The sequence below is a fragment of the Ahaetulla prasina genome, chromosome 11 (assembly GCF_028640845.1).
Source record: "Ahaetulla prasina isolate Xishuangbanna chromosome 11, ASM2864084v1, whole genome shotgun sequence".
Taxonomy (NCBI): domain Eukaryota; kingdom Metazoa; phylum Chordata; class Lepidosauria; order Squamata; family Colubridae; genus Ahaetulla; species Ahaetulla prasina.
Genome location: NC_080549.1, coordinates 5,347,839 through 5,375,768, shown reverse-complemented (window position 1 = coordinate 5,375,768; position 27,930 = coordinate 5,347,839). Strand labels below are relative to the sequence as shown.

The following is a 27,930-nucleotide window of genomic DNA, read 5'->3' as shown; positions in this document are numbered from 1 at the left end:
TGTAGTGTAAAGGCGAGAAGAGAGCGATGGAGGAAGCTGAGAGAAAGAAGTGGAGAAAGGAAGGGAGAAAAGTTAAAGGTGAAAGCAGACTACTTCTGGAACCGAAGAAAACCGCTTTGTTGTAATTCCCAAGAACTGAGCTCAACTCATAGACATTTTTTACTTTTTAGCTAGAAGAAGGGAAAGGAGGTAACTCTGTTCTGGTTTAAATTTTGTTCCAAGTCGGTCGGGAAAGAATTTGAGGATTGTAATGTTCACCTGACATTTGAGATGAGCGTTATAAGTCTTATAAGAGTAGTATTTCCAAACCTCAATGGTCTCTCCAGGACTTTTTGATATTTTTAATGGAAATATTATCACTGTGGTTTTAGACATGTTAGGTCTGGAACTGGTTATCTCTTTGAAGTAGATTGTAATATTGAATGAGTTTTTATAATGGGGTCTTAAGAGCATGGACTCAATGTTTAGCAACTGAATGTAATCTCTTCCTTCTCCTTCTCCTTGCTTTCTTTCTCCTCCACCTGCATCTCCTCCTCCTCCTCCTCCTCTTCTCCTTCTCCTCCTCTTCTCCTTCTCCTCTTCCTCTCCTTCTCCTCCTCCTCTTCCTCCTCCTTCTCCTCCTCCTCCTCCCCCCCTCTTCCTCCTCTTTCTCTTCGTCTTCTCTTCCTCCTCCTCCTCCTCTTCGTCTTCTCTTCCTCCTCCTCCTCCTCCTCCTCTTCTTCTCCTCCTCTTCTCCTTCTCTTTCTCCTTCACCACCTCCTCCTCCTCCTCTTCTTCTGCTTCCTCCACCTCTTTGTTTTTGTTCCTGTTCTCTTTCCTTCCCATCTTCTTCCCTTATTTTCATTCTCTTCCTCCTCCCCTTCCTCTTGTCCTTATTCTTTACAGCCCACATCAGCCACCCCTGGGGGATCCCAAAGAGAAATCCAATAACAGCTGCAAGGATTTCAATGGCAACAAGCCAAAGGACCTCAAGTCCCATCAGAACAGCCAATTGATCTCAGGTAATATTCGAGTCCCGCTTTAGACTCTCTGGGTGATCCAATCAGCATTTAAATTTTCCCTTTCCCAAGGAAAGACTAGGTGGGAAAGCAAAGCTGTAGAACAGAAAAGGCGTTCCATTCTATATGTTTGTTTGCTAACTGCTTTCCTCCTGCTAGCCCCATTTTAATATGACTTTATCTGTGCGTGGGTGAACATCTGCACTCTAGATGTTTTCATTAACATCTAGGGCACGCTGAAATCTGTAGAGGAGCTGTTGGCGTTTGCAAAGAATTAAATGGTGGTGATATTTCTTCTTTTTCTTCTTCTTCTTCTTCAGCCTTGGCCTTTTATTTTACCCAGCAAGATATGTACATTTTTGAGTCAGAAGAGCTGGAGGGCTATCTTAAAACAGGAAGGATAATACTTCCGTATGTTTTACAGAGGTTCATGTGAAAAGAAATCCTCTGAGCTTGGATGGAAATGAGTCAGTGGATGGTGGAGACAGAAGGTTAGGTTGGGGAGATCTTGAGGCCTCCTGGGCTCTGAAGTCAACTGGGGGACCTCAAATAATCCCACCTCTCCACCTAACCCACGGCAACCCTGTTTACATGTTTGTGTCTCGAACCCAGGGGTGGGATTCAGCCGGTTCGAACCGGTTCAGGCGAACCAGATGCTAATTTTACATCTGGTGCGCCGAACTGGTCGTTGCAAGGATAGGCTGGTCCCGCCCACCCTTCCCCTCCCCTCCCCTCCCAGGAGTCTCCACGCAGCCCATTTTGGATGGCAGGTAAACGCAACACCCCCACAGAGGGTCTGGGAGGGCAAAAAATGGGCCTCCTGGAAGTTCCGGATGTCTGGAAATGGGCCCATTTCCGGCCTCCAGAGAGCCTCCAGAGCCCAGGGGAGACCATTTTCGCCCTCCCAGAAGCTCAAGGAAAGCCTCCAGAGCTTGGGGAGGGCGAAAACGCCCCCCCACCATGGAGGCACATAGGCCACACCCACCATGGCCACACCCACCCAGCAACCGGGCAGAGACCAGTTGCTGAAATTTCTGAATCCCACCCCTGTTCGAACCCCTTTGAGAGTCTGGTGAAACTTTACAGACCCCTTCTTAGGAAAATATACTTAAATGCCTCAGTAAGAGACCAAGCTACAGACTGTGTGACAGAGGAAAACAATGATACTCAAACGTAGTTTATCAAATTATTTTCTAAAAACAACAAATATCCAGGTGCTTCTTCGTCAATCCCCTAAACCAAGGACAAAATAATACACTTTTTAGGGTAGTAATAATTTTAGAATGTGAGATTTATTTGAGTTGATAAATGTTTTTTTTTTTTTTTGGAGTGCAGAGGCAATAAAATTACTGTGTTGCTTAATAAAAAACTAAATTGTAGTTAGTGGTTCGTGAAATTTTTTTTTTCCTCTATCCAATTTCAGGGAACTTCTTAAATTGTTGATGGAGCCAGTGGTGGGATTCAAATAATTTAACAACCGGTTCTCTGCCCTAATGATTTCTTCCAACAACCAGTTCACCAAAGTGCTCAGAAAGTTAACTACCGATTCTCCCGAAGTGGTGCGAACTGGCTGAATCCCACCACTGAATGGAGCCCAGGTTAGGTTGTCTTACCTAACCTAGATAAGCCCTGTTTTTAGCTTATCTTACCTACGTTAAATTTGTTCAGAGTGTTCTCTTTTAAAACTTTCCTGGGTTTCCACTCTAAAATGTCCTTGAAGCAGCACAGAGGTGTTGTAAAATAGCAAAACAAAAATATATATATATTCTCAAATCCGTTTTATAAAACACAATCACTCGGGATGAAAAAAACCCACTGAAGTTCCTTTGTGTTCTTTACTAGTTCAAGTACAACAAATATGTGAAACACAAAACGCATTGTTTAGAAGTGAAGAACAGTTGAATTATATGGCTTTGGACAATTTGCTGGCAAGCGGTTCCCTGGGGCCATCTATAGACATCTTAAGATGCAGTGCTCTTATTTAAATGATTAAATAATATGCATGCATCAGTAAATATTTCTCTTTACAACATCCAGATTCCTCCAGAATAGACAACAGACCTCTCCAATCGTGTAAGAAACCTGAAAATACATCTCGTTCAGGCCAAATTTCAGTAAGTTTTTTTCCCCTTATACTTTCTAATTCTTCTACGGTTCCTGCTACCTTATTGTTCTCTTCTGTTCTCACGTTTAATTTTAGTTTCAGTAAAGCTCAATTTTTTTTCTGTTTTATGGTTTTTACTCTAACCCCTAATGGATGTCTTTAAAAATATGTATCTTTAACATGCTTGTAAATGCATCAAGTGGTGCTACCAAACTACTTCCTTACTGCTAATGAGGATGTCCATAAAGTCAACTAATGCAATCCTAAATTGCATTATCGTAAGGATACAATCGAGATCAAGGGAGGTACTAATATCACTCTATAAAGCCTTAGTAAGACCACACCTAGAATCCTTTTGGTCACCACACTATAAAAAAAGATGCTGAGACTCTAGAAAGAGTGCAGAAAAGAGCAACCAGGATGATGAGGGGACTGGAGGCTAAAATATATGAAGAATGGTTGCAGGAACTGGGCCTGGCTAGTTTGATGAAAAGAAGGACTAGGGGAGACAGGATAGCATTGCTCCAATATTTGAGGGGCTGCCACAGAGAGTTGGGGGGCGGTCAAGCTATTTCCCAAAGCACCTGAAGGCCAGACAAGGAATAATGGATGGAAACTGAACAAGGAGAAATTCAATCTAGAAATGAGGAGGAATTTTCTGATAGAGAGAACCATCAACCGATGGAACAGAAGTTGCCTTCGGACGTTGTAGGAGCTTCATCACTGGAAGCTTTCAAGAAGAGACTGGACTGCCATCTGTCAGAAATGGTGTAGGGTCTCCTCCTTAGTCGGGGGTTGGACTAGATGACCTCCAAGGTCCCTCCCAACTCTGTTAATCTGACTCCATCTAAGATGATCAAAGTCCTGGAGACTAAAACATGAAGAACGGTAGCAGGAACTGGGTGTGGCTAGTCTATTGAAGAGAAGGACTAGGGGAGACATGACCGCTGCAAAAAAAATGGATAAAATTAGGCCCAGTTTCATGGTGACACACTTTATGATTGTCAAGGCTTACAACTCCAGTTGTGGGCTTAATTAGAGACGTACGTCAAGGACTACCTGTTTCCTTAAAAATGGGCCTTCCTTAGTAAGGGCTCTATTTGTTGTCAAACGTTTATTGTATTTTTATTTACGGTGGCCTGCATTCCAATCTATTTGGAGAGGATCTTTTATCCTGAAGGCCAAGACGGAAATACTTGTAATAAATCATGATTAAAGGAGAAGCTAGGAGAGAACAGAAGGACGGTAAAAGTAAAGACTTCTTCGAGGTTAGCTCAACTCCTAATCCTTTCACGGTCAGGCCAAACAGCTTGTTCTCGCCAACGTTGCCATATTTCATTTTATTTTTCTACAATACATAAATATTCATAATAAGGGTACGTACTTAAAGGTGGCTTAGATCAAGAGCTCCGTTGTGTCAAGGCCTTGTACGTGCTGAAGCTACAAATCTTCTCATTCTTAGAGTCCAGCTTTGTGGAACAAGGAGAAAGTTGGCAGCCATCTGCTCCGGAAGTCTCTCGAATATTCCTCATCCAGCGACGAAATCTGCAGTAGCGACGAGGATGATGAGGGTGACGGACACATAAGGTTGGCTCTCCCAATCTTCAGCCTCCAACCATAGATGACTAACTTCAAAGTTAATAGAATACAAGTAGCTTAGTTTGTATCTGGTGGCCCAGGGAGGGTGTCGTGTCCCACTCCTCCTCTGACGGCCGGGTCTGGGAAGTCTGTATCAAGCATGGCCACGAAGCCTCTGCAGCTTTGCCAAATTCCTGTCAGAGTTCTCAGGGCAGGCAGGAATCCAAGGTGTGACTTCAGCAACCAGATTAGACTTTGCCTGACTCAAAGAATGCCAGAAAGCAGATCCTTTATATAGGCCATGGGGTGTGGCTCCATGACTCAGCACTTAACCAGGCCTGCCCCTCCCTTCCTTTTGCTGACGTCGCCTCTCCATTCTCCGGAAGCGGGGATCTGTCCACGTTTTGTCCTCCTGCTCAGCTGCCGGCAATTCTAGCTCATGGCTGGCTTCTTGCTCACACGCTGTGGGGGGGAGGTTTATTTGCTCAGTCTGTCTGGGCATGGTGCCAGGGCTGGGGGTTGGAGGCATGCCAGGCCATTCTTCTTCACTATCAGTCTCTGGCTCAGATAACAGGAGATGGGAGGGGCCCGGCTGCGGAGAGGGAGGCGGGCGAGGCACAACAGAGGGTATATCTTAATCGTTCCATGTCACAGCTTCTGAAGGACATGTAGGTTTGACTTCCCACCATGGGAAGCTTGGTAGATTTTGGGAAAACAGACTGGTGCTTACACTGACTTTGACTCGGTTCTTTTAATTGATTGACGGTCTGTTATGCTTAATCTTTTGTTCATCCTCCAGAGTGCCACTGGTACATTGGGCGGCTACACCAATTTGATTAATAAATAAATGAAAATAGAATGGCATTACCAGAGTTTTCGACTTACAAAAACATTTGTTTAGTGACTGTTTGGAGCAACAACGGCACTAAAACAAAAAAAGTGACGTTTCACACCTTTTTCACACACATAAGTTTCCACACTGATGTCTCTAAATTCAGACACTTGGCAACTGGCGTGTACTTAAGACGGTTGCAAGTGACCTGGGGGTCATATGATTTCCTTTTGCGACCTTCTAACAAGGCAAGTCAATAGGGAGGCGAGATTCACTTAACAACCAGGTTACTAACTTATTAAGTGCATTGATTCACTTAACCGCTGAGGTAAGAAAGGTCATAAAATGGGGGTGCAACTCACTTAACAAATGTCTCACTTAACAACATAAACGTGGGGCTCAATAGTGGTCATAAGTTGAGGACTACCGGCGTTTCATTACTGAAACGTATGAAGAACGGCTGCAGGATTTGGGTCCGGCTAGTCTAAAGAAAAGAAGAATTAGGGGTGACATGACAGCAGCATTCCAGTATTTGGGGGGGCTGCCACAAAGAAGAATTGGAGGGGGGGGGGTCAACTTATTTTCCAAAGCACCAGAAGGCAAGACACAAGGGCCTCTGTGGCTCAGACTGGTAAGACAGTCTGTTATTAACAGCAGCTGCCTGCAATTACTGCAGGTTCTAGTCCCACCAGGCCCAAGGTTGACTCAGCCTTCCATCCTTTATAAGGTAGGTAAAATGAGGACCCAGATCGTTGGGGGGGCAATAAGTTGACTTTGTATATAATATACAAATGGATGAAGACTATTGCTAACATAGTGTAAGTCGCCCTGAGTCTTCGGAGAAGGGCGGGATATAAATGCAAATTTAAAAAAAAATCACTGTTCCAGAAGTTCCTCAAGACCTATAACACTGTAGCACACGGGTGTCAAACTCGCCCTGACACATTGCCGTTGTGTGATGTTTCGCGAAGTTTTTCCATTCGCGGAGCTGGGATGGGCGTGGCCTCCACATGACGCATCTGGACTGCGGGCCGCCAGTCTGACACCCCTGCGTGTAGCAGATATTCATTTCCCTTATGTTGTCTGATTTTGTTCTTTTCATAATGGTCTTATATTTTTTTAATAATGATTCATAATGATAATAATACATATCTTTCAATTGTTATATGCTGCCCAGAGTCACTTTCTGTGATATGGGCGGACATATAAATCTGATGAATTATTATTATTATAATGGATGGAAACTAATCAAAGAGAGAAGCAACCTGTATATAAGGAGAAACGTCCTAACAGTGAGGAAAATTAACCGGTGGAATAACTCGCCTTCAGAAATCGTGGGCGCTCCAACATTGGAGGTTTTTAAGAAGAGTCTAGACAGCCACTTGTCTGAAATGGCATAGGATCTCCTGCTTGAGCAGGGGGCTGGACTAGAAGACCTCCAAGGTCCCTTCCAGCCAGTGGTGGGATTCAAATAATTTAACAACCGGTTCTCTGCCCAAAATGATTTCTTCCAACAACCAGTTCACCAAACTGCTCAGAAAGTTAACAACCGGTTCTTCCCGAAGTGGTGCAAACTGGCTGAATCCCACCACTGCTTCCAGCCCATTCATTCCATTCCATTCTATTTCTTGTTGGCTTCCCCGACAGTTTTCATCTGTTTAAAAAAAAAAAAGGTGGGGTGGGGGACACTTATCCCTTAAAATTCCATCGTGGGAATATTAGCAAACGCTAGAATGAGGGTTTGCTGTGTACGGTTTATTATTTCCGAATGCCTGCATCATTAAACATTGAAACAGCTTTCAGTTCAAGGAGAAAGGGATGATCTCCAGCCAACAAAAGGGCCACATGTCCCTCATCGCCACCACCCCCATCGTATCGCAGGCCTGGAGAGCAGATTTTACACATAACGCCGGCTGGCATCGGTCCAAGATTAGACGCGATGAATATTACACCTTTTTAATTGCGAGCGGAGGGTCCTGAATCCAGAGCCACATGTATATTTTGATGCATCTTTCCACGGATGGGTTTCCCTACAATGAGCCCAGCTGTCGGTGATGACCCTTCCTCTCTCTCTTTTTTTTTTTTAATAGCTGCCTCCGCGCTGAATACCGATGAATGCCTTCTTTTAAAGGCGCTCGAGCAACCGTTTGCAAGCTGCCCGTTCACGCGTTGCTCGGAAGGGAGGCTGCCCTGTGTGATTAGAAAGAGATAGGGTAACGAAGTGGGCCAGGTTTTGGGGAGAAAAGCTCGATGCCGGCAGAAGGTGTAGGGAGTTGAAAAGAGCGAAGACCGCAGACTTTGCTTACAGAATGATAAGAGTTGGAAAGGGACCTTGGAGGTCTTCTAGTCCAACCCCCTGCACAAGCAGGAGACTTTATAACAGCGATGGCTAACCTTTTTGCTGTCGCGGGCCAAAAGCGGGGGGAGTGTGGAAGGGTCACGCGTGTGTGTGCCCACACCTGTAATTCAATGCCTCCCCATGCCCCGCCCCCCTGCGCAGGCACACGCAACCACCCGCAGGTTACTGGTAGGCCCGGTAGGCCCGTTTTTTGCCCTCCCGGTAGGCTTTCTTGGAGCCTGGAGAGGGCGAAAACTGCCTCCCCCAGCCCCCAGAGGCCCTCCAGAGGCCAGAAACGGCCCATTTCCTGACTTCCGGTGGTCCTGGAAGGTCCATTTTTCACCTTCCCCAGACTCCAGAGGCTTTCTTGGCATCTGGGGAGGGCAAAAACAGCCTCCCCACCCCAGAGGCCCGTTTCCCGACTTCCAGTGGGCCCGGTAGGCCCGAAAATCAGCTGGCTGGCACTCACATGCGCACTGGAGCTGAGCTAAGGCAACGCTTGTGTGCCCACAGATACAGCTCCATGGGCCACCTGTGGCACGCATGCCATAGGTTCACCATCAGGGCCCTATACCATTCTGGACAGAGTTTTGTCTCTTCTTATTTATTTTATTTATTTATTTTATTAAATTTTTATACCGCCCTTCTCCCGAAGGACTCAGGGCGGTGTACAGCCAAGTTAAAACACGAAATATATACAAGTTAAAACATTTAAAACCTAGCAAATTAAAAGCTTCCAGGGTTGGAGCACTCACAACTTCTGGAGGCAAGTTGTTCCACTGGTTAATTGTACTCATTGTCAGGAAATTCCTCCTTAGTTCTAAGTTGTTTCTCTCCTTGATTGGTTTCCATCCGTTGCTTCTGGTCTTGCCCTCAGGGGCTTAACTTCCAAATTTAAATCCTGGGGATTTCTACCTGAAAGGGGAAGTTAAATACGAAATGTTATGCCTGTCCTGTACAGCTAGTTCTTGACTTACAATATAGTTCGTTGAGTGACTGTTGGGAGTTACAACAGCACTGAAACAGGATCGGTTTTTCACACTTAACGACCACTGTAGCATCCCCAGCTATCTGCAAGGAATATAAATCCTTCCATCCGCCATCATCCTGCCAGAGCTGAAGAAGCTTCTTGGATGAGAAGCGAAACGTCTTCAGATAAAAAACCAGAAAGTCCAGTTGCCTCCTGTGAAAAAATTACCTTTGGGACATTAATGGGTTTGGTCTTGGATGCTGCTGGGTTTTTTCGTGTTTTTATTTTTAATGCATGTGTGTGTTGTTTTTTTTCCCTTTGGCGTCCTTCTTGGAGGGTCTTTAAAAAATGCATTTATTTTCCTCTCCTTCTCCTGCACTAATTGGAATTTGTTACTAGGCAACCGGTCGGCAATGGAGTGACCAGCTTTTCAAGGGCAGGAGTCGCTGACGGGATCGAGCTGAACTCTCCCTGCCTTGTAGCAGATCGCCAGGTAATTCTTTGCGAGGGTGGGGAGAGGAATCCAGTGGAAGGGTCAATAATAATAATAAGAAGAAAAACAACAGCTGCAGCAGCAGCAGCAACAACAGTGATGGAAAAGTCGTGTTTCCTGCTGCCCAGTTTGTAACTTAGCCTCACTCCCTTTTTCTCAAGCCTCTGCTCACACTTTGGTGGTAAAAATTACCCTGTGTTGTAAAATTCCCTTTCCTGGTCTTTGAGAAAGAATAGAATATAATGGAATGAGAAGAAATAGGAATAGAATAGAATATGAATTAGGAGTAGACTAGAGTAGAGTAGAGTAGAGTAGAGTAGAGTAGAATAGAATAGAATAGAATAGAATAGAATATGAATATAAATATGAATATAAATTAGTAGAATAGAATAGAATAGAATAGAATAGAATAGAATAGAATAGAATAGAATAGAATAGAATAGAATAGAATAGAATAGAATAGAATAGAATAGAATAGAATAGAATAGAACAGAACAGAACAGAATATGAATTAGGAGTAGACTAGACTAGACTAGAGTTGAGTAGAGTAGAGTAGAGTAGAATAGAATAGAATAGAATAGAATAGAATAGAACAGAACAGAATATGAATTAGGAGTAGACTAGACTAGACTAGAGTTGAGTAGAGTAGAATAGAATAGAATAGAATAGAATAGAATAGAATAGAATAGAATATGAATTAGGAGTAGACTAGACTAGAGTTGAGTAGAATAGAATAGAATAGAATAGAATAGAATAGAATAGAATAGAATATGAATATGAATATAAATTAGGAGTAGAATAGAATAGAATAGAATAGAATAGAATAGAATAGAATAGAATAGAATAGAATAGAATAGAATATGAATTAGGAGTAGACTAGACTAGAGTTGAGTAGAATAGAATAGAATAGAATAGAATAGAATAGAATAGAATAGAATAGAAATTGGAATAAATATAGAATAGAACAGAACAGAACAGAGCAGAGTAGAATAGAATAGAATAAAAATTGGAATAAATATAGAATAGAATAGAAATTGGAATAAATATAGAATAGAATAGAATAGAATAGAATAGAATAGAATATGAATATGAATATGAATTAGGAGTAGAGTAGAGTTGAGTAGAATAGAATAGAATAGAATAGAATAGAATAGAATAGAATGGAATGGAATGGAATGGAATGGAATGGAATGGAATGGAATGGAATAGAATATGAATTAGGAGTAGAGTAGAGTAGAACAGAACAGAATATGAATATGAATTAGGAATAGAGTAGAACAGAACAGAAATAGAAATAGAAAGAATAATACAAATAGAATAGAATAGCATAGCATAGCATAGCATAGCATAGCATAGCAATAAATCTATTGTGTGCTTGTGTATTGTTGCGATTGAAGCTGAAGTAGTCTTTGACAGGAAGGACATTGTAATAGATGATTCTATGAGTTAAACTTAGGTCATGTCGAAGGCGGCGGAGTTCTAAATTTTCTAAACTCAGGATTTCAAGTCTGGTGGCATAAGGTATTTTGTTGTGATCAGAGGAGTGGAGAACTTCTCTTGTAAAATATTTCTGGACACGGTCAATTGTATTAATGTCCGAAATGAAGTGTGGGTTCCTGACACATGACCACAGGGAGAGTTGCAACGGTTGTATGTATGAAAAACAAGTCACTTTTCCAGTGCTGTTGTAACTTCAGCCATTAAACGAATGGTTGTAAGCCAAGGACTGTAGCTCCTTTTAAAAGACATGGGAAGAAGGAAGGAATAGAGGTCTTTAAGAAAAAGGACAAGCACATATATCCATATTTTTTTTAAAGATTTGGTTCCCTCAGGGTTCACACTTTGAACAAGCACACTAAATCTCCACATTAGCCCGATCTGATCCTTTGGTTTACGGGAATTAGAATAATCAGATTAAAAGCAAGGGAATTATGAAAGGTTGTGAAGTCAGCTTAAATGCTTGGGAGATCAGGGCTTCATTTAAACTTCTTTTAGCCCGTTGGAAAACCTCCCCAAATTTTTAAAGGAAAAACTCCTCTGAACTTTGTCGCTGTATTTGACTTAGGACCAAAAGTAGGCCGTTGATAGGCCAGCTTCAGCGAGTTGTGTCTGATTTTTACGAACTTTTTTTGCACTTTTTAAACAAATCACATAATCGAGATGTCGATCTTAGCGATTTAATGACCGTGGCGATCCACTTAATTATCATCTTTTAATGACCCCGTAATCCCTTGCAGGGGTGGAGTCGGGACAAGTGAATGGAGCCGAGTGTTTACTGGCCGTCTGCACTTCCTGTCATCAATGCAGAGTTTTATTCAGCAGATATATATTCCCATTGTACCCAGAGAGAGAAATATCTAGGATATTTATCTAGGATATTTCTATTATACCTAGAAATACCTAGAAATATCTAGGATCGAACTCACAGCCTCCTGACTGTGAGGCGAGAGCTCCACCTTTCGGCCACCGCACCACCAGCGATTCACTTAATAACTGGTCATAAATCGGGCAAAATTCACTTAAGGACTGTCTTGCCTAGCGACAGACCTTTTAGGCTCAATTTTGGTCGTACGTTGAGGTCTACCCGTGCTTCCTGCTCTTCTCCATTTCCGTATTTTCCCAGTGAGTGAATTTGCCTTTTAGAAACTTTGTCACTACTGGATTCATAGTTGACCTGCTGGCATCTGCATCTCAAGCTACATCCCAGCCAGCAAACTCCACAGCAAATAGTTCTGCCAGCAATAAACCATTTATTTTATTTTTTTTTAGTTCTGGCTTCGAATTTGCTTGGAAAGGAAGAGACAGCATCACATTATCTGCTGTTGCATCCCACTTGGCTCTGCAACCTTTCCGGAACTGCCAGACTTTCAAATCCGGAGCTCTTGCAGGATTATAAAGCTGAAAGGATTCAAACATTGTTCCAAACCACAGTCGGGCCCGGAGCCAGCTTGATTGTAGGTTAACTCTGCAAGCCTGCTTCCATCTGAAACAGCTCCGTTCTAATCAAAGGCAATGTTTGCAGGCGAAAAAGCCAACACAGTTCTAGGCTGCATAAACAGAGGGATAGAATCAAGATCACGGGAAGTGTTCATACCACTTTATAAGGCCTTGGTAAGGCCACACTTGGAATACTCCATCCAGTTTTGGACACCACGATGTAAAAAAAAATGGGGAGACTCTAGAAAGAGTATAGAGGTCTTCTTATCCAACCCCCTGCCCAGGCAGGAAACCCTACACCACTTCAGACAAATGGTTATCCAACATCTTCTTTAAAACTTCCAGTGTTGAAGCATTCACAACTTCTGCAGGCAGTTAATTGTTCTAACTGTCAGGAATTTTCTCCTTAGTTCTAGGTTGCTTCTCTTCTTGATGAGTTTCCACCCATTGCTTCTTGTCCTGCCCTCAGGTGCTTTGGAGAATAGTTTTACTCCCTCTTCTTTGGGGCAGCCCCTGAGATATTGGAACACTGCTATCATGTCTCCCCTAGTTCTTGTTTTCATCAAACTAGACATACCCAGTTCCTGCAACCGTTCTTCCTATGTTTTAGCCTCCAGTCCCCTAATCATCTTTGTTGCTCTTCTCTGCACTCTTTCTAGAGTCTCCACATCTTTTTGACATCGTGGCGACCAAAACTGGAGGCAGAATTCCAAGTGTGGCCTTACCAAGGCCTTATAAAGTGGTATTAACACTTCACATGATCTTGACTCTATCCCTCTCTTTATGCAGCCTAGAAGTGTGTTGGCTTTTTTGGCAGCTGCTGCACAAGGCTGGCTCCTATTTAGTTGTCCAACGGTATCTCATTTTCATCACCATATTATTGTATTCCATTCCCATGACCCACAGAGTGTTGACTTTCCTTCCATGATCTGATCTCCATTAGCTTTGAAGTAGGACACAGATTTGGATAAGTTTCCCTAAGTGTAGCTCCTTTTAAAAGACATGGGAAGAAGGAAGGAATAGAGGTCTTTAAGAAAAAGGACAAGCACATATATCCATATATTTTTTTAAGATTTGGTTCCCTCAGGGTTCACACTTTGAACAAGCACACTAAATCTCCACGTTAGCCCGATCTGATCCTTTGGCTTACGGGAATTAGAATAATCAGATTAAAAGCAAGGGAATTATGAAAGGTTGTGAAGTCAGCTTAAATGCTTGGGAGATCAGGGCTTCATTTAAACTTCTTTTAGCCCGTTGGAAAACCTCCCCAAATTTTTAAAGGAAAAACTCCTCTGAACTTTGTCGCTGTATTTGACTTAGGACCAAAAATAGGCCGTTGGTAGGCCAGCTTCAGCGAGTTGCGTCTGATTTTTACGAACTTTTTTTGCACTTTTTAAACAAATCACATAATCGAGATGTCGATCTTAGCGATTTAATGACCGTGGCGATCCACTTAATTATCATCTTCTTTTAATGACCCCGTAATCCCTTGCAGGGGTGGAGTCGAGACAACTGAATGGAGCGGAGTGTTTACTGGCCGGACGCCCTTCTTGTCGCCAATGCGGAGTTTTATTCAGCAGATATATATTCCCAGAGAGAGAAATATCTGCCGCTACCTAGGATCGAACTCACAGTCTCCTGACTGTGAGGCGAGAGCTCCACCTTTCGGCCACCGCACCACCAGCGATTCACTTAATAACTGGTCATAAATGGGGCAAAATTCACTTAAGGACTTGCCTAGTGACAGACCTTTTAGGCTCAATTTTGGTCGTACGTTGAGGTCTACCCGTGCTTCCTGCTCTTCTCCATTTCTGTATTTTCCCAGTGAGTGAATTTGCCTTTCAGAAACTTTGTCACTACTGGATTCATAGTTGACCTGCTGGCATCTGCATCTCAAGCTACATCCCAGCCAGCAAACTCCACAGCAGATAGTTCTGCCAGCAATAAACCATTTTTTATTTTTTTTTTAGTTCTGGCTTCGAATTTGCTTGGAAAGGAAGAGACAGCATCCCATTATCTGCTGTTGCATCCCACTTGGCTCTGCAACCTTTCCGGAACTGCCAGACTTTCAAATCCGGAGCTCTTGCAGGATTATAAAGCTGAAAGGATTCAAACATTGTTCCAAACCACAGTCGGGCCCGGAGCCAGCTTGATTGTAGGTTAACTCTGCAAGCCCGCTTCCATCTGAAACAGCTCCGTTCTAATCAAAGGCAATGTTTGCAGGCGAAAAAGCCAACACAGTTCTAGGCTGCATAAACAGAGGGATAGAATCAAGATCACGGGAAGTGTTCATACCACTTTATAAGGCCTTGGTAAGGCCACACTTGGAATACTGCATCCCGTTTTGGACACCACGATGTAAAAAAAATGGGGAGACTCTAGAAAGAGTATAGAGGTCTTCTTATCCAACCCCCTGCCCAGGCAGGAAACCCTACACCACTTCAGACAAATGGTTATCCAACCTCTTCTTTAAAACTTCCAGTGTTGGAGCATTCACAACTTCTGCAGGCAAGTTGTTCCACTGATTAATTGTTCTAACTGTCAGGAAATTTCTCCTTAGTTCTAGGTTGCTTCTCTCCTTGATGAGTTTCCACCCATTGCTTCTTGTCCTGCCCTCAGGTGCTTTGGAGAAGAGCTTGATTCTCTCTTCTTTGGGGCAGCCCCTGAGATATCGGAACACTGCTATCATGTCTCCCCTAGTTCTTGTTTTCATCAAACTAGACATACCCAGTTCCTGCAATTGTTCTTCATATCTTTTAGCCTCCAGTCCCCTAATCATCTTTGTTGCTCTTCTCTGCACTCTTTCTAGAATCTCCACATCTTTTTGACATTGTGGTGACCAAAACTGGAGGCAGAATTCCAAGTGTGGCCTTACCAAGGCCTTATAAAGTGATATTAACACTTCACATGATCTTGACTCTATCCCTCTCTTTATGCAGCCTAGAAGTGTGTTGGCTTTTTTGGCAGCTGCTGCACAAGGCTGGCTCCTATTTAGTTGTCCAACGGTATCTCATTTTCACCACCATATTATTGTATTCCATTCCCGTGACCCACAGAGTATTGACTTTCCTTCCATGATCTGATCTTGATTAGCTTTGAAATAGGACACAGATTTGGATAAGTTTCCCTAAGTGTCGCTACAAATAGGAAGAAAGAAAGGAGGGGCATAGAACACTTCCCTAACCCTGGTTGTGTTCTGTCCCCCCCAACCACAACCAAGAAGACACGCGAGCTGACTATATTTGCCAGCAATTTATTCCTACAACAGATATCAGTTCTGGCAACGAACCTGCGATTGCTTGCCCAAGTTCTCTTATCTCCTCAGAAGCCAGCGTAACTGCAGTTCATTGCTGGAGCAACCAAGAGTTCAGAAATAAACAGAAATCCAGAAGCCAAGTTCTTAGTCTCGAAATATTGCAGCCAAAGTTTCCAAGAGTCAGTTTTTGTCTGTCACAAGAAGCTATAGAGCAGCCCCTCCTGCTTTTATACCCTGTGGGGTGTGGCTCCATGACTCAGCACTCTCTAGGCCTGCCCCACCCCTTCTTTTGTTGTTCCCGCCTCTCCTTTCTGCGATGCCTGGGATTTAACCAGGACTGATTATCAGCAGCTGGGGCTTGAGGCGTTGCCTGGGAGGGGGAAGGTGCGGGAGAAAGAGGCCTCGTCATCTCCTCCACCTGGCCTGCCTCTGGAACCTGGAGCGGAGCCAGAGAGGAAGGTCCTGCAGAGGGAAGCCCTGTCGGCTCTTCCCCCTCACTCTCTGAGTCACTTTCTGCCAAGAGGCCCGGCTCGGGAGCCGAAGACGCAACAGGTTGATACTAAGAGGTTCAATGTCTTATTTGGTGCAGGATAATGCTGCAGGAAAACACGGTTTTGGTGCTCGCGAAGAACTCTGGAACATGAACAACCAAAACTACCTGCTGCCCGACCTCCTCCAACAGAGTCAGATTTCGGCAAACCCGATGAAAACTTCTGCTCAGGAACTTCAGAACAATCCTCCCGCTAACCAGGTCAAAACTCCTAAACCAGTAACAAATGTTTAAACTTAAAAGTCTGGAGTGGGATTTGGGGATTCTCCGAACTGCGCAGAATCTTAGCTAGAGGTTCTCCGGAACCCCTGCAAACCCCCAGCAGCCCCACCCCTGACTGACTCCAGTTGCTGAACTCCCTTCTACCAGCAAAAACAGCAGTTCCATTTCAGGGCTGCAACCCCAAGGAATCAAACACAAAGTATGTGAGATCTCACGAGGGTGACTTATCACTTCATCATATCCAGCCCTTGGAACCTTGCAGCAAACGATCGGAGGAATATCCTTAATTTATTTTTGATTCTTATTTTTACACCAGGCACTGAACCCTGATGGCACCCCTTCCAAAAACAATTCTTCTTCTACATCGTCTTTCACATCCTTCATTGATCCTAGACTTCTCCAAATCTCACCTCCTTGTAGTCCGACTGGACCAAACGGTGGTTCCCGTAAGTATAAGACAAGGTCATCCTTGCCTCTTTTACCAGGTGGGTGGAACCAGGGGTGAAATTCAGCAGGTTCTGACAGGTTCTGGAGAACCGGTAGCGGAAATTTTTGGTAGTTTGGAGAATCGGCAAATACCACCTCTGGCTGACCCCAGACTGGGGTGGGAATGAAGATTTTGCAATATCCTTCCCCCAGGAGTGCAGAGGGAATGGGGATTTTGCAGTATCCTTCCCCTGGAGTGGGTTGGGAATGGGGTTTTTCAGTATCCTTCCCCTGGAGTGGGGTGGGAATGGGGATTTTGTGGTATCCTTCCCCTGGAACGGGGTGGGAATGGAGATTTCTCACATGGAAAACCTATTAGGTCCCTTCCAACTCTGTTAATCTGTTATCTGTTTATCTGCAAGAAAACAACCAAACTCAGAAAGCACCAAGGACCGCACAGTTCAACCCTGAGCTACAAATAATCACAGTCTCTTTCAATTATTTTACATTCTTCCTCTTGGATTTCTTGCCACCTGAACTCAGGTGTCATTTAGGACAGGGGTCCCCAACCTTGGCAATTTTAAGCCTGGAGGACTTCAACTCCCAGAATTCCCTAACCTTGGCAACTTTAAGCCGGGAGGACTTCTACTCCCAGAATTCCCCAACCTTGGCAACTTTAAGCCGGGAGGACTTCAACTTCCAGAATTCCCCAACCTTGGCAACTTTAAGCCGGGAGACTTCAACTCCCAGAATTCCCCAACCTTGGCAACTTTAAGCCGGGAGGACTTCAACTCCCAGCTGGCTGGGGAATTCTGGGAGTTGAAGTCCTCCAGGCTTAAAGTTGCCAAGGTTGGAGATCCCTGATTTAGGAGATAGTTGTCAACCGATTCATGTTCTATCTCTTGATTGTTAATGTCTGTCTCTCTTCCCTTCCTCCATGGGTCACAACCATCATCGTAACCTCTCCTGCTCTTATTAGAAGGTAGAATATGGATGACACGGACCTTCAGATGCTCAGGACCAACGGTTACACTCCTAATTTCTCCTCTGCTTTTCCACCCAGCGTCCCATGTGAAAATGGATCCTCCCAGCCGGCAAAATACAAGAAAAGGTTCGGTGGTCAACGTCAACCCTACCAATATCCGGCCGCAGAGTGACAGCCCTGAAATCCGCAAATATAAAAAGAAATTCAATTCCGAGATCTTGTGTTCAGCGCTGTGGGGTGAGTAACCTGGTTTGCAGCAGAGACGGATGGCGGCCAAGAGAGCCAATTCTTTGCCGCTTTCAGCTGATGTAGGACTTACACTTTTGAATGCAGAGCTCAAATGTGCTCCATGTCGCCTGATGTCTGCTCAACCTGGTTTGGTTTGGCCTTAGTCGTTGAATTATCCCTGGTTTGATTGCGGATGGATCCAGGCATGATACTGTACTTAACAAGCTATGGCTAAGCCATGGTATCTGGATCAGGGGTGAAATCCAGCAGGTTCTGACAGATTCTGGAGAACCAGTAGCAGAAATGTTGAGTAGTCCAAAGAACTGGCAAATATCACCTCTGGCTGGCCCCAGAGTGGGGTGGGAATGGGGATTTTGCAATATCCTTCCCCTGCCATGCCCACCAAGCCACACCACACCTACCACCCCACGTCCACAGGACTGGTAGTAAAAAAAAAATTGGATTTCACCACTGATCTGGATATATCCATTGAACGCTAGGGCGATAGAAGAGATGGATGTTCAGTCAAGGAACCATTCTTGAGCACAAAGAGCTGGGGGGAGGAAGATATTGCACTAGGAAAATGGTTCACTTATTTATGTCTTTATTATATTTTTCTTGAACCTCAGCAAGATGTTGCTCTAGAGAGTCTCTCTCTCTTTCTCACAACAGACTAACAAGTTCGGCCGGCCGGAAGATGAATAGTTGTCTGCCACATCTATTCATCTCCGCCCCCTGCCTTTTATCCCCAGACCTAGGGTGGGGCTTTGCTGGCAGGGGCTCTTCTGTCCCAAGGACCGGCCCATAGATTTCCACTGCTCTCCTCTCCTCTGCTTTCTGCGCATCCGTGCGTCAGGCACTGGACCCAGCTGTTTCTCCTCTTCCTTACCAGCTACCTCCAGACCTGGGGGTTGTTGACTCTCTATCTGAGGGCTGACGGATGGCCCAGGCTCCGCCTCTGTCTGCTGATGGATGGCCCAGTCTCCACCTCTTTCTCTCTGCCAGCTCCATTCCCTCTTCCCCCTCAGATCTCTCAGGTTGCCTTGATGGTGACCGTGACTCCCACATTGCCTCCTCCTCTGATTCGACAGCTGGAGGGGCCGGCGGCCGACAGGTCACAACAAACCTGGTCTTCTCCCCAGCTGGTGGAGGCATTAGGAATGGTGAAGGAGATCTGGCATCTTCTCCCAAGGTGTCCATTGAGATACATCTACCTCCCTCAGTTTTGGCATGTACTGAGGGCATCAGCTGATGGTTACCCATGGGTTCCTACCTCAAAGTTCAATATACCCAAAGCAGGACTCCACTCTTGGTCATTTCAGCAGACGTTCTTGTGGTTCTCCACCGGGCTTTCATTTTTCATCTTTCTGACATCAAGCGACAGGCTTCACAAAGCCGGCACAGTATTTTGCTTTCTGCTTTGACTTAAGTCTTAAATGAGAAACAAAATGAATGAATGAAAACTCCAGGAAAAAAATTATCCCAGGAAATGTAAATTTACGGTTTACAGCTCTCTGGGTTTGGTTTGATGTATGTTTGGAAGAGGCCAAGTTTTTAAATTAAGAACAGAACAGCATAGCAAAGCTGGTAATGATATGTGTGCTGAGGTGGAGAACGTTCTCTTCTTATCAGCCTCTTGCTTGGAGCTCCCTCGGCCTCCCCACCCTGCCCCACGATACACAATTCTTCCATATATTTTTTTCGTTCTTTCCATCACGACTTTCCTTATCAACCGTATCAACAGGGTCCAACCTATTGGAAACCTCATCTCCTTCAGATGTCTGTTTCAATCAGTGGAACAGCTGGCCTCCAGAAGTTGTGAATGCTACAACACTGGAGGCTTTTAAGAAGAGATTGGACAACCTTTGTCTAAAATGGTGTAGGATTTCCTGCCAGAGCAAGGGGTTGGACTAGAAGACCTCTAAGTTCCCTTCCAACTGTGTCATTCTGTTATGCTGTTTTCCTTCCTTCCTTCTTTCCTTCCTTCCTTCCTTCCTTCCTTCCTTCTCCATCACTGGAGATTTTTAAGAAGAGATTGGAGAACCACTTGTCTGAAATGGTATACGGTTTCCTGCCAGACCAGGGGTTGGATTAGAAGACCTCTAAGTTCCCTTCCGACTCTGTTCATTTGCAACTCATGCACCATCAGTCACAAATTGACTTCCGTGGACCTTACATCATACTTAAGTGGTTAGCAGAAGGGGCGTACATAAGTGCACTAACATGCCTATTGTCCCTGTCACTGTATTTTTATTGTTTGATTCTTGTTCTAGTTTTTGTTTGACAAATTCAAATAAATAAATAAATCACGGGTCAAAAAGAGGACTGTGAAAATATTTACAGACCCCTCACATCCTGGACATAAACTATTTCAACTCCTACCCTCAAAATGACGCTACAGAGCACTGCACACCAGAACAACTAGACACAAGAATAGTTTCTTCCTGAACGCCATCACTCTGCTAAACAAATAATTCCCTCAACACTGTCAAACTATTTACTAAATCTGCACTACTATTAATCTTCTCATCGTTCTCATCACCCATCTCCTTCCACTTATGACTGTTACTTTGTGATTTGTCTCCTTACGATTTATATTGATGTTGATTGTTTCCTGATTGCTTATTTGTACCCTATGACTATCATTAAGTATTGTATCTTAGATGAACATCTTTTCTTTTATGTACGCTGAGAGCCTGTGCGCCAGAGACAAATTCCTTGTGTGTCCAATCACACTTGGCCAATAAAAAAATTCTATTCTATTCTATCAATCAACCCGCATTTTCTTTGGTCCAAAAATTTGCTAGGGGGTACACTCTGTTCTTGGATTTTTTCAGGATTTTTGCTTTGATCCAAACCAGGGTTGAAACAAAACAAGGATTTCCCACAGTGAGCAAACTCAGCTATTCCAAAAATCCCGTTTGTAAATCCGCGCTATCTTCTTTGCATGTCAATAGGGGTGAATTTACTGGTTGGATCCGAAAATGGATTATGGCTTTTGGACCGCAGTGGACAAGGTCGAGTTTACTCCTTGATTAGCAGGAGACGGTTTCAACAGATGGACGTGTTAGAAGGATTGAACGTGCTAATTACTATCTCAGGTTTGTTTGCTTGTCTAAAACCGTCTGGCCTAACATTCAATATCAAGTAATGAGAGAGGGGGAAGGGATTAGACTATAAACTGGATTATAAAATGTCAGCTCTTGCCAAATCTTATGAAGAGGATCAGGGATCTGAAGACTAAACCATATAATGAATGGTTGAGAGAAGTAGGTATGTTTATCCTAATTAATTATCCTTCCACTTTTAACTGTATGACTGTAACTTGCTCTTATTCCTATGATTTATATTGATATTGATTGTTTCCTGATTGCTTATTTGTACCCGATGACTATCATTGTGGTACCTTATGATTGTTGATGAACGTACCTTTTCTTTTATGTGCACTGAGAACATATGCACCAAAGACAAATTCCTTGTGTGTCCAATCACACTTGGCCAATAAAAAATTCTATTCTATTCTATTCTATTCTATTCTATTCTATTCTATTTGTATTATTCTTTCTATTTCTATTTCCGTTCCGTTCCATTCCATTCCATTCCTTTCATATTCTATTCTATTCTATTCTATTCTATTCTATTCTATTCTATTCTATTCTATTCTATTCCTTTCATATTCTATTCTATTCTATTCTATTCTATTCTATTCTATTCTATTCTAATTTGTATTATTCTATCTATTTCTATTTCCGTTCCATTCCGTTCCATTCCATTCCATTCCATTCCATTCCTTTCCTTTCCTTTCATATTCTATTCTATTCTATTCTATTCTATTCTATTCTATTCTATTCTATTCTATTCTATTCTATTCATTTCATTTCATTTCATTTCATATTCTGTTCTGTTCTATTCTGTTCTATGAAATGAAATGACATGACATGACATGAACTGAAAAGATTGAATAGCCATTTGTCTGGGATGGTGTAAGGACTCCTTCCTTGAACAGAGGGTAGGACTAGAAGATCTCCAAGGTCCCTTCCAGCCCTATGATTCTACAATCCAGCTTTGCACAACCATGACAGTGATGTAATTGTCTGCAGAAGTACATTTTAATATGCTCCTCTCTTTTTTTTCTGTTCCAACCCACACAGGCAAAAAGAATAAACTACGGGTATATTATCTGTCTTGGCTACGAAACAAGATCTTGCGGAATGATCCCGACGTGGAGAAACGACAAGGCTGGGTCTCGGTGGGCGACCTAGAAGGCTGTGTACACTACAAAGTTGGTGAGGGTCTTCCTTTCCTTGGAAGGGCACTGAATAATGTTAAAATAAGGGTCAGGCAAAATGAGGGTCATTCTAGATAGGTAGGTAGGTAGGTAGATATCTATCTATCTGTCTGTCTGTCTATCTATTTATCTATCCATCTATCTCCCTTCTATCTATCTATCTATCTATCTATCTATCTATCTATCTATCTATCTATCTATCTCTATCTTTATCTCTATATCTCTGTCTGTTTTGTCTATCTATCTATCTATCTATCTATCTATCTATCTATCTATCTATCTATCTATCTATCTATCTATCTATCTATCTAGAGATGTAGAGATAGATAGAGATAGATAGATAGATAGATAGATAGATAGATAGATAGATAGATAGATAGATAGATAGATAGATAGATGACAATTCAAAGTGGGAGGATCCTTGCTTCCGGAGATCTGAGAGGCGACGCCAGCAGAAGGAAGGGAGAGGCAGGCCTGGATAAATGCTGTTTTGTCTATCCATTTGTCTATCTATGTCTATCCATGTCTCCATTTGAGTCATGGAGCCACACCCCACAGCCTATATAAAGGACCTGTTTTTGGCATTCCAACCTTGAGTCAAGCAAAGTCTTATCAAGTTTGCTGATACTGGACCCTATCGCTGAAGTCACAACTTGGACTCCTGCCTGCCCTGATAAACCTCGAAGGAACTTGGCAAACTGCAGAGGCTTCATTGCCAAGTTTGTCACGGACTTCCTTGACTCGTTCGTCGGAGTGGGAGTGGGACACGACACTGTGGGCCAGTCTTTCACTGTTTCCAGGGTGGCCCCGTGGGCCAGATGTAAGCATCCCGTGGGCTGAATCTGGCCCCTGGGCCTTGAGTTTGACACCCCTGGATTAGACTATTATGGGCATGTGAGATGCGGCAAAAAAAAAAATTTAAAAAATACACAGAAGCAATTTCACGACAGAAATATATGACAGAAACCAATCTGTTTATTTATTGGCACAATCTAGATTTGGAGGTTAATGCAACCCCGTGCATGTTTGTTCAACACAGGATCCCGGAATATATCTTAGGACTATATACAGTGTGCTGAGACAAGTTATTTGCACACAATCTGTAGGATGAGAAGGGGGCTATTGAGATAATATCTTACCAAGATTTATGTTATCGTTGATGCTCTGTTTTTAACATAAGTCATTACATAATGATTCTGCTGGGGGCTTGATTACTTTCAGTTCAGCTTTAGCTTTGAATTATTCCCGAATGAATATTTAAATCAGGAACGGTAGTAGATCCAGGAGCTGGAATCCCGGGACAAACCGACCAAGGTCTTTCCGTGACCCTCAACTCTCTACGGCATCGTAGATCAAATCCCGTTGCCGTTCACAGTAGATCAAAATCCTGTTACAGTCGGGCTACACGCTCTGCCTGCTTAAACAGTGATTTAGAATTCTCTCTCAATCTTTATGCCTAGCCAATTAAAAAAGAAATGATTGCCTTCCAGTGAAATACGAGAGGATCAAGTTCCTAGTGATTGCCGTGAAGAATTCGGTGGAAGTCTACGCCTGGGCTCCCAAGCCGTATCACAAATTTATGGCTTTTAAGGTAAACGGCAGAACTTAAATCGATCCAATTAGTGCCTTTTTCTTGAGGGTCCTGGGAATATTTGGCTTGCGAGGGAGGCTAAGGAATTGAAGCGAAAGGATCTTCCACCAATTGCATTTTGTCGGGATTTCTAGCGGGGGTGGAGGGAGGTTGTGATAGGGAAGTGGCGTAAATCTGTTTTAAATCTATGCTTAGGTTTATCCAAACTCTTAACTGATTTGCTTTTCATGTAGAGCTGGGGGAGGCAGAGTTAAATGTGTCATCAGCTTAGAATCCTGGCTTTGCCGCAAATGTTCCAAATCTAGCCTCCCTTGAATTCTGTTGACCCTTAAGGTAAAGGTAAAGGTTCCCCTCGCACATATATGCTAGTCATTCCAGACTCTAGGGGGCAGTGCTCATCTCCATTTCAAAGCTGAAGAGCCAGCGCTGTCCGAAGACGTCTCTATGGCCATGTGGCCAGCATGACTCAATGCCAAAGGCGCACGGAACCCTCTTACCTTCCCACCAAAGGTGGCCCCTATTTTTCTACTTGCCTTTTTTATGTGCTTTCGAACTGCTAGGTTGGCAGAAGCTGGGGCAAGGAACGGGAGCTCACCCTGTTACGCGGCAGCACTAGGGATTCGAACCGTTGAACTGCTGACCTTTCGATCAACAAGCTCAGCATCTTAGCCACTGAGCCACCGTGCCCCTGCTCCGCTGACCCTTACTTGGCACCAATTTAATGCTGACCATTAATTGGGTAGATTCTTGTGTGTAGGTGTTCTGTCCCCCTCGCCTCAGTCCGAGCGATGACTTAATTAGCCGGCAACTATCAGCTTCTGGCAGCAAACTAGTGAGCGTCTGCCAATTTCTCTGTTATCTCTCTTGATGCCAATGAGTCAACCAGGAACAAACATTACTTCAGCTCTAGTTAAGCAGTTGATTTGCTTGCCACGAAGGGGTATAGCAGCCCTGCTGCTTTTATATCCTGTGGGGTGTGGCTCCATGACTCAGCACTTCCTAGGCCTGCCCCACCCTTGCTTCTGCCTACGAAACCTAGGGTCCAGCCAGGCCTGATTGCCATCAGCTGGGTCTGGAGGCATGGCCTGTGGGGGGAAGAGTCAGGAGACGGAGGCCTCGTTATCTTCTCCACCTGGCCTGCCTCTGGCTCCTGGAGCTGAGCCAGGGAAGCCGGTGCTCCCGAGGTAAGTCCTGATGGCCCTTCCCCCTCACTTTCTGAGTCACTTTCTGGCAGAGGCCCCGGCTCGGGGGGCGCAGACAAAACAGTAGGCTTGAATAAATCTTTTGTGTTGTCCTGATCCTTTTCAGCCTGTATCTGCCTTTCTACCTACCAGTATGTCAACTCTGTCTCTGTTTTTATTGTGTCTACTTCATAAAAAAGTTGGCACATGCATAGGCAGGGATTTTGAGTCACTTGGAGTGGTGTCAAGATCAGCAAGGTGGCAGCTGTAGGGTCACCATCTGTGCCCCACCCCACCCCTTTTGTATGGGCATCAATACCACACGTGCAATGCCACGCCCATCATCTTGCACATTTGAGTCCCTCATTGATGGTCATGGGATCCGCTCAGACCCAAGTTGGTATCCCGATAATAAAGCCAAATGTGTTGATCTGTCTTTCTGTAGTCTTTCACCTCGCTTCCTCAAAAACCACTCTTGGTTGATTTGACTGTGGAGAACGGGCAGCGGCTGAAAGTTATCTACGGGTCAGCCGTAGGATTTCATGCCATTGACGTGGACTCTGGCTCAGTGTATGACCTATATTTGCCGACACATGTAAGTATCTCCTTTTGAGACATTTTTAACGATCTGCGTGAACTTTCCAGACCATGGAGTTTAGGTATAGATTCTACTAGGTGATGGTGTAGTACTTTATCTGTTAAATATCCAGCTTGATTGATTGATGATGATGATGATAAGCCACAGTGGTGCAGTGGTTAGAGTGCAGTACTGCAGGCGACTTCTGCTGACTGCCGGATGACTGCAGTTTGGCAGTTTGAATCTCACCAGGCTCAGGGTTGACTCAGCCTTCCATCCTTCCGAGGTGAGTAAAATGAGGACCCAGATTGTTGGGGGCAATGGGCTGACTTCGTAAGCTGCTTAGAGAGGGCTGTAAAAGCACTGTGAAGCAGTACATAAGTCTAAGTGCTATTGCTATCTTCCTTCCTTCCTTCCTTCCTTCCTTCCTTCCTTCCTTCCTTCCTTCCTTCCTTCCTTCCTTCCTTCCTTCCTTCCTTCCTTCCTTCCTTCCTTCCTTCCTTCCCAGTGGTTAGAATGCAGTATTGCAGACTAACTCTACCCACTGCCAGGAGTTCAATCCTGACCGGCTCAAGGTTAACTCAGACTTCCATCCTTCCTAGGTGGGTAAAATGAGGAGCCAGATTGTTGGGGGCAAGAGGCTGACTCTGTAAACCGCTTAGAGAGGGCTGTAAAGCACTGTAAGGCGGTATATAAGTCTAAGTGCTATTGCTAGTACTATTATATAGAACAATTTTTCCCCACTCATGTATCCTCCTGATGTGTGGGCTTCAATTCCCAGAATTCTCCAGGGATCTTTCCTTTTGCTGGGGATGTCAACCCATCTGAAGGGCATCAGGTTGAGATTGGTTGGTTTTAAATGTTTCTCCTGACGTCTTTGGGACCAAGAAACTTTGGGCTCCATTGTGTTTGTAAGTCCGAGGACGGCTTATACTGCATAGTTCCAGGTTCATTTCAAATCCTGCCCTTAAGCCCGTGTGAAATAAGTCGGTTTTAGGACAGGGTGTGAAGATAAAAGAGGTCATCGGGTGTCCTGAATAAAAAGTAAACCAGCCAATGAAAAGGGATAATGTTTTTAAAGAAAAGATTGGCTTTGGCCGCAAACTCCCAATTCAATTATCTGCGCGAGGAGCAATCTTTCCCTGTCGGCTGCCCTCAATAGGGGGTCTCCCCTAGGAGACTTCTGGCTCCGATTTCGGCTCGCTTGTCACCGTTAAGATGGAACACACTAAAAATACACCTTCTCTCAAGAGGGTAAAAATTGAAGAACGATTACTGTCCTCCTCCTCCTCCTGAGCTCTGAGCTGTCGGGATTGGAGACGTGAATAATTCTCTTCTGAAATTCTCCATTTGGAGCCGGCATCTTTGAAAGCCAACGGACTGAAGACGTTGACTCTGAACCTCTCTCTCTCTCTCTCTCTCTCTCTCTCTCCTTCTTGCTTTCGCCTTCTGTGCTTCGATTGCTCATGCAGCTCAACCCGAGGCAGCATATTAAAATAGCTTTCCGGCTCTGGATCCCTATTTTGGTCTTGCGGATAGTAGCGGCAGTCATCCCAGACTCCGTGAGTGAACAAGTACGTCCAGCAAGTGGAGTTTCTTGTGCTTTTCCTTATTTTGCAAGATTTGCTTGGCAATTAGAAGCGTTTTAACAAACCGCATCCCTGTTTGGTTTGGTGGCCCCAGTGCCTCAGATAGAAAGTCCCTACAGAGAGTGGTGAGGACAGCGGAGAAGATTATAGGAAACTCGCATCCCATTATTCAGGATACTGCTTGTAAGTGTTATGTGCTTAGAGCTCAAAGCATTGTTAGGGACCCTACACTCCCACTCCATGGTTTATTTCTGTTACTCCCCTCTGGGTGGAAGCTTCAAAGTACTTCTAGCAGGACTTCCAGATTCTGTAACAGCTTTGTTCCCTGTAGTCATCCATCTGGCAAACTTGCAAGTTTTGGTTCTCTCGCCATGTACATGTATACATCTGAACAAGACTGTGTTGTTTCTCTGTGTCATATATGTGGGTATATACATAATTTTGTATTTCATTCATTCATTCATTCATTCATTCATTCATTCATTCATTCATTCATTCATTCATTTTGCCATGTTCATGTAGTGTATATTGGAGGGGGTGACCCTTTGAGAGCTGCATGAAATGAAATTTAATTTTAATGTATGCCGATTAGTGTACATTTAAAGGGACAATAAAGTTATTCCAAGTCTAAGAATTGCATGAAGGCCCTTAATAGGCCTGGGTGCTTTGCAGTCCTGGGCTTGTTCATTGTTTATATATAAAAAACATAAATAGTAGCCATCCATTCCAACTTAATTAGATTTTGAGCAGCTTGTGTCTCTTATATTGTAGAGGTGGGATTGTCTGC

At 43.9% G+C, this 27,930-nt stretch overlaps 1 protein-coding gene across 6 annotated transcripts in view; it reads left to right on the top strand.

The window, feature by feature from the left end:
* Positions 1-27,930, top strand: part of NRK (Nik related kinase) — a 106,841-nt gene that overhangs the window by 69,568 nt on the left and 9,343 nt on the right. For 5 of the 6 annotated variants that reach the window (XM_058196549.1, XM_058196552.1, XM_058196550.1 and 2 more), the window contains 11 exons: positions 886-1,001; positions 3,036-3,112; positions 4,565-4,689; positions 9,220-9,313; positions 16,096-16,257; positions 16,595-16,724; positions 17,768-17,926; positions 20,875-21,018; positions 22,069-22,203; positions 23,696-23,796; positions 25,423-25,572. In XM_058196549.1, the coding sequence (XP_058052532.1) occupies positions 886-1,001; positions 3,036-3,112; positions 4,565-4,689; positions 9,220-9,313; positions 16,096-16,257; positions 16,595-16,724; positions 17,768-17,926; positions 20,875-21,018; positions 22,069-22,203; positions 23,696-23,796; positions 25,423-25,572 (1,393 nt within the window). The remainder of the gene's footprint in view (positions 1-885; positions 1,002-3,035; positions 3,113-4,564; positions 4,690-9,219; positions 9,314-16,095; positions 16,258-16,594; positions 16,725-17,767; positions 17,927-20,874; positions 21,019-22,068; positions 22,204-23,695; positions 23,797-25,422; positions 25,573-27,930) is intronic. The other variant, XR_009156676.1, reaches the window with a different exon arrangement.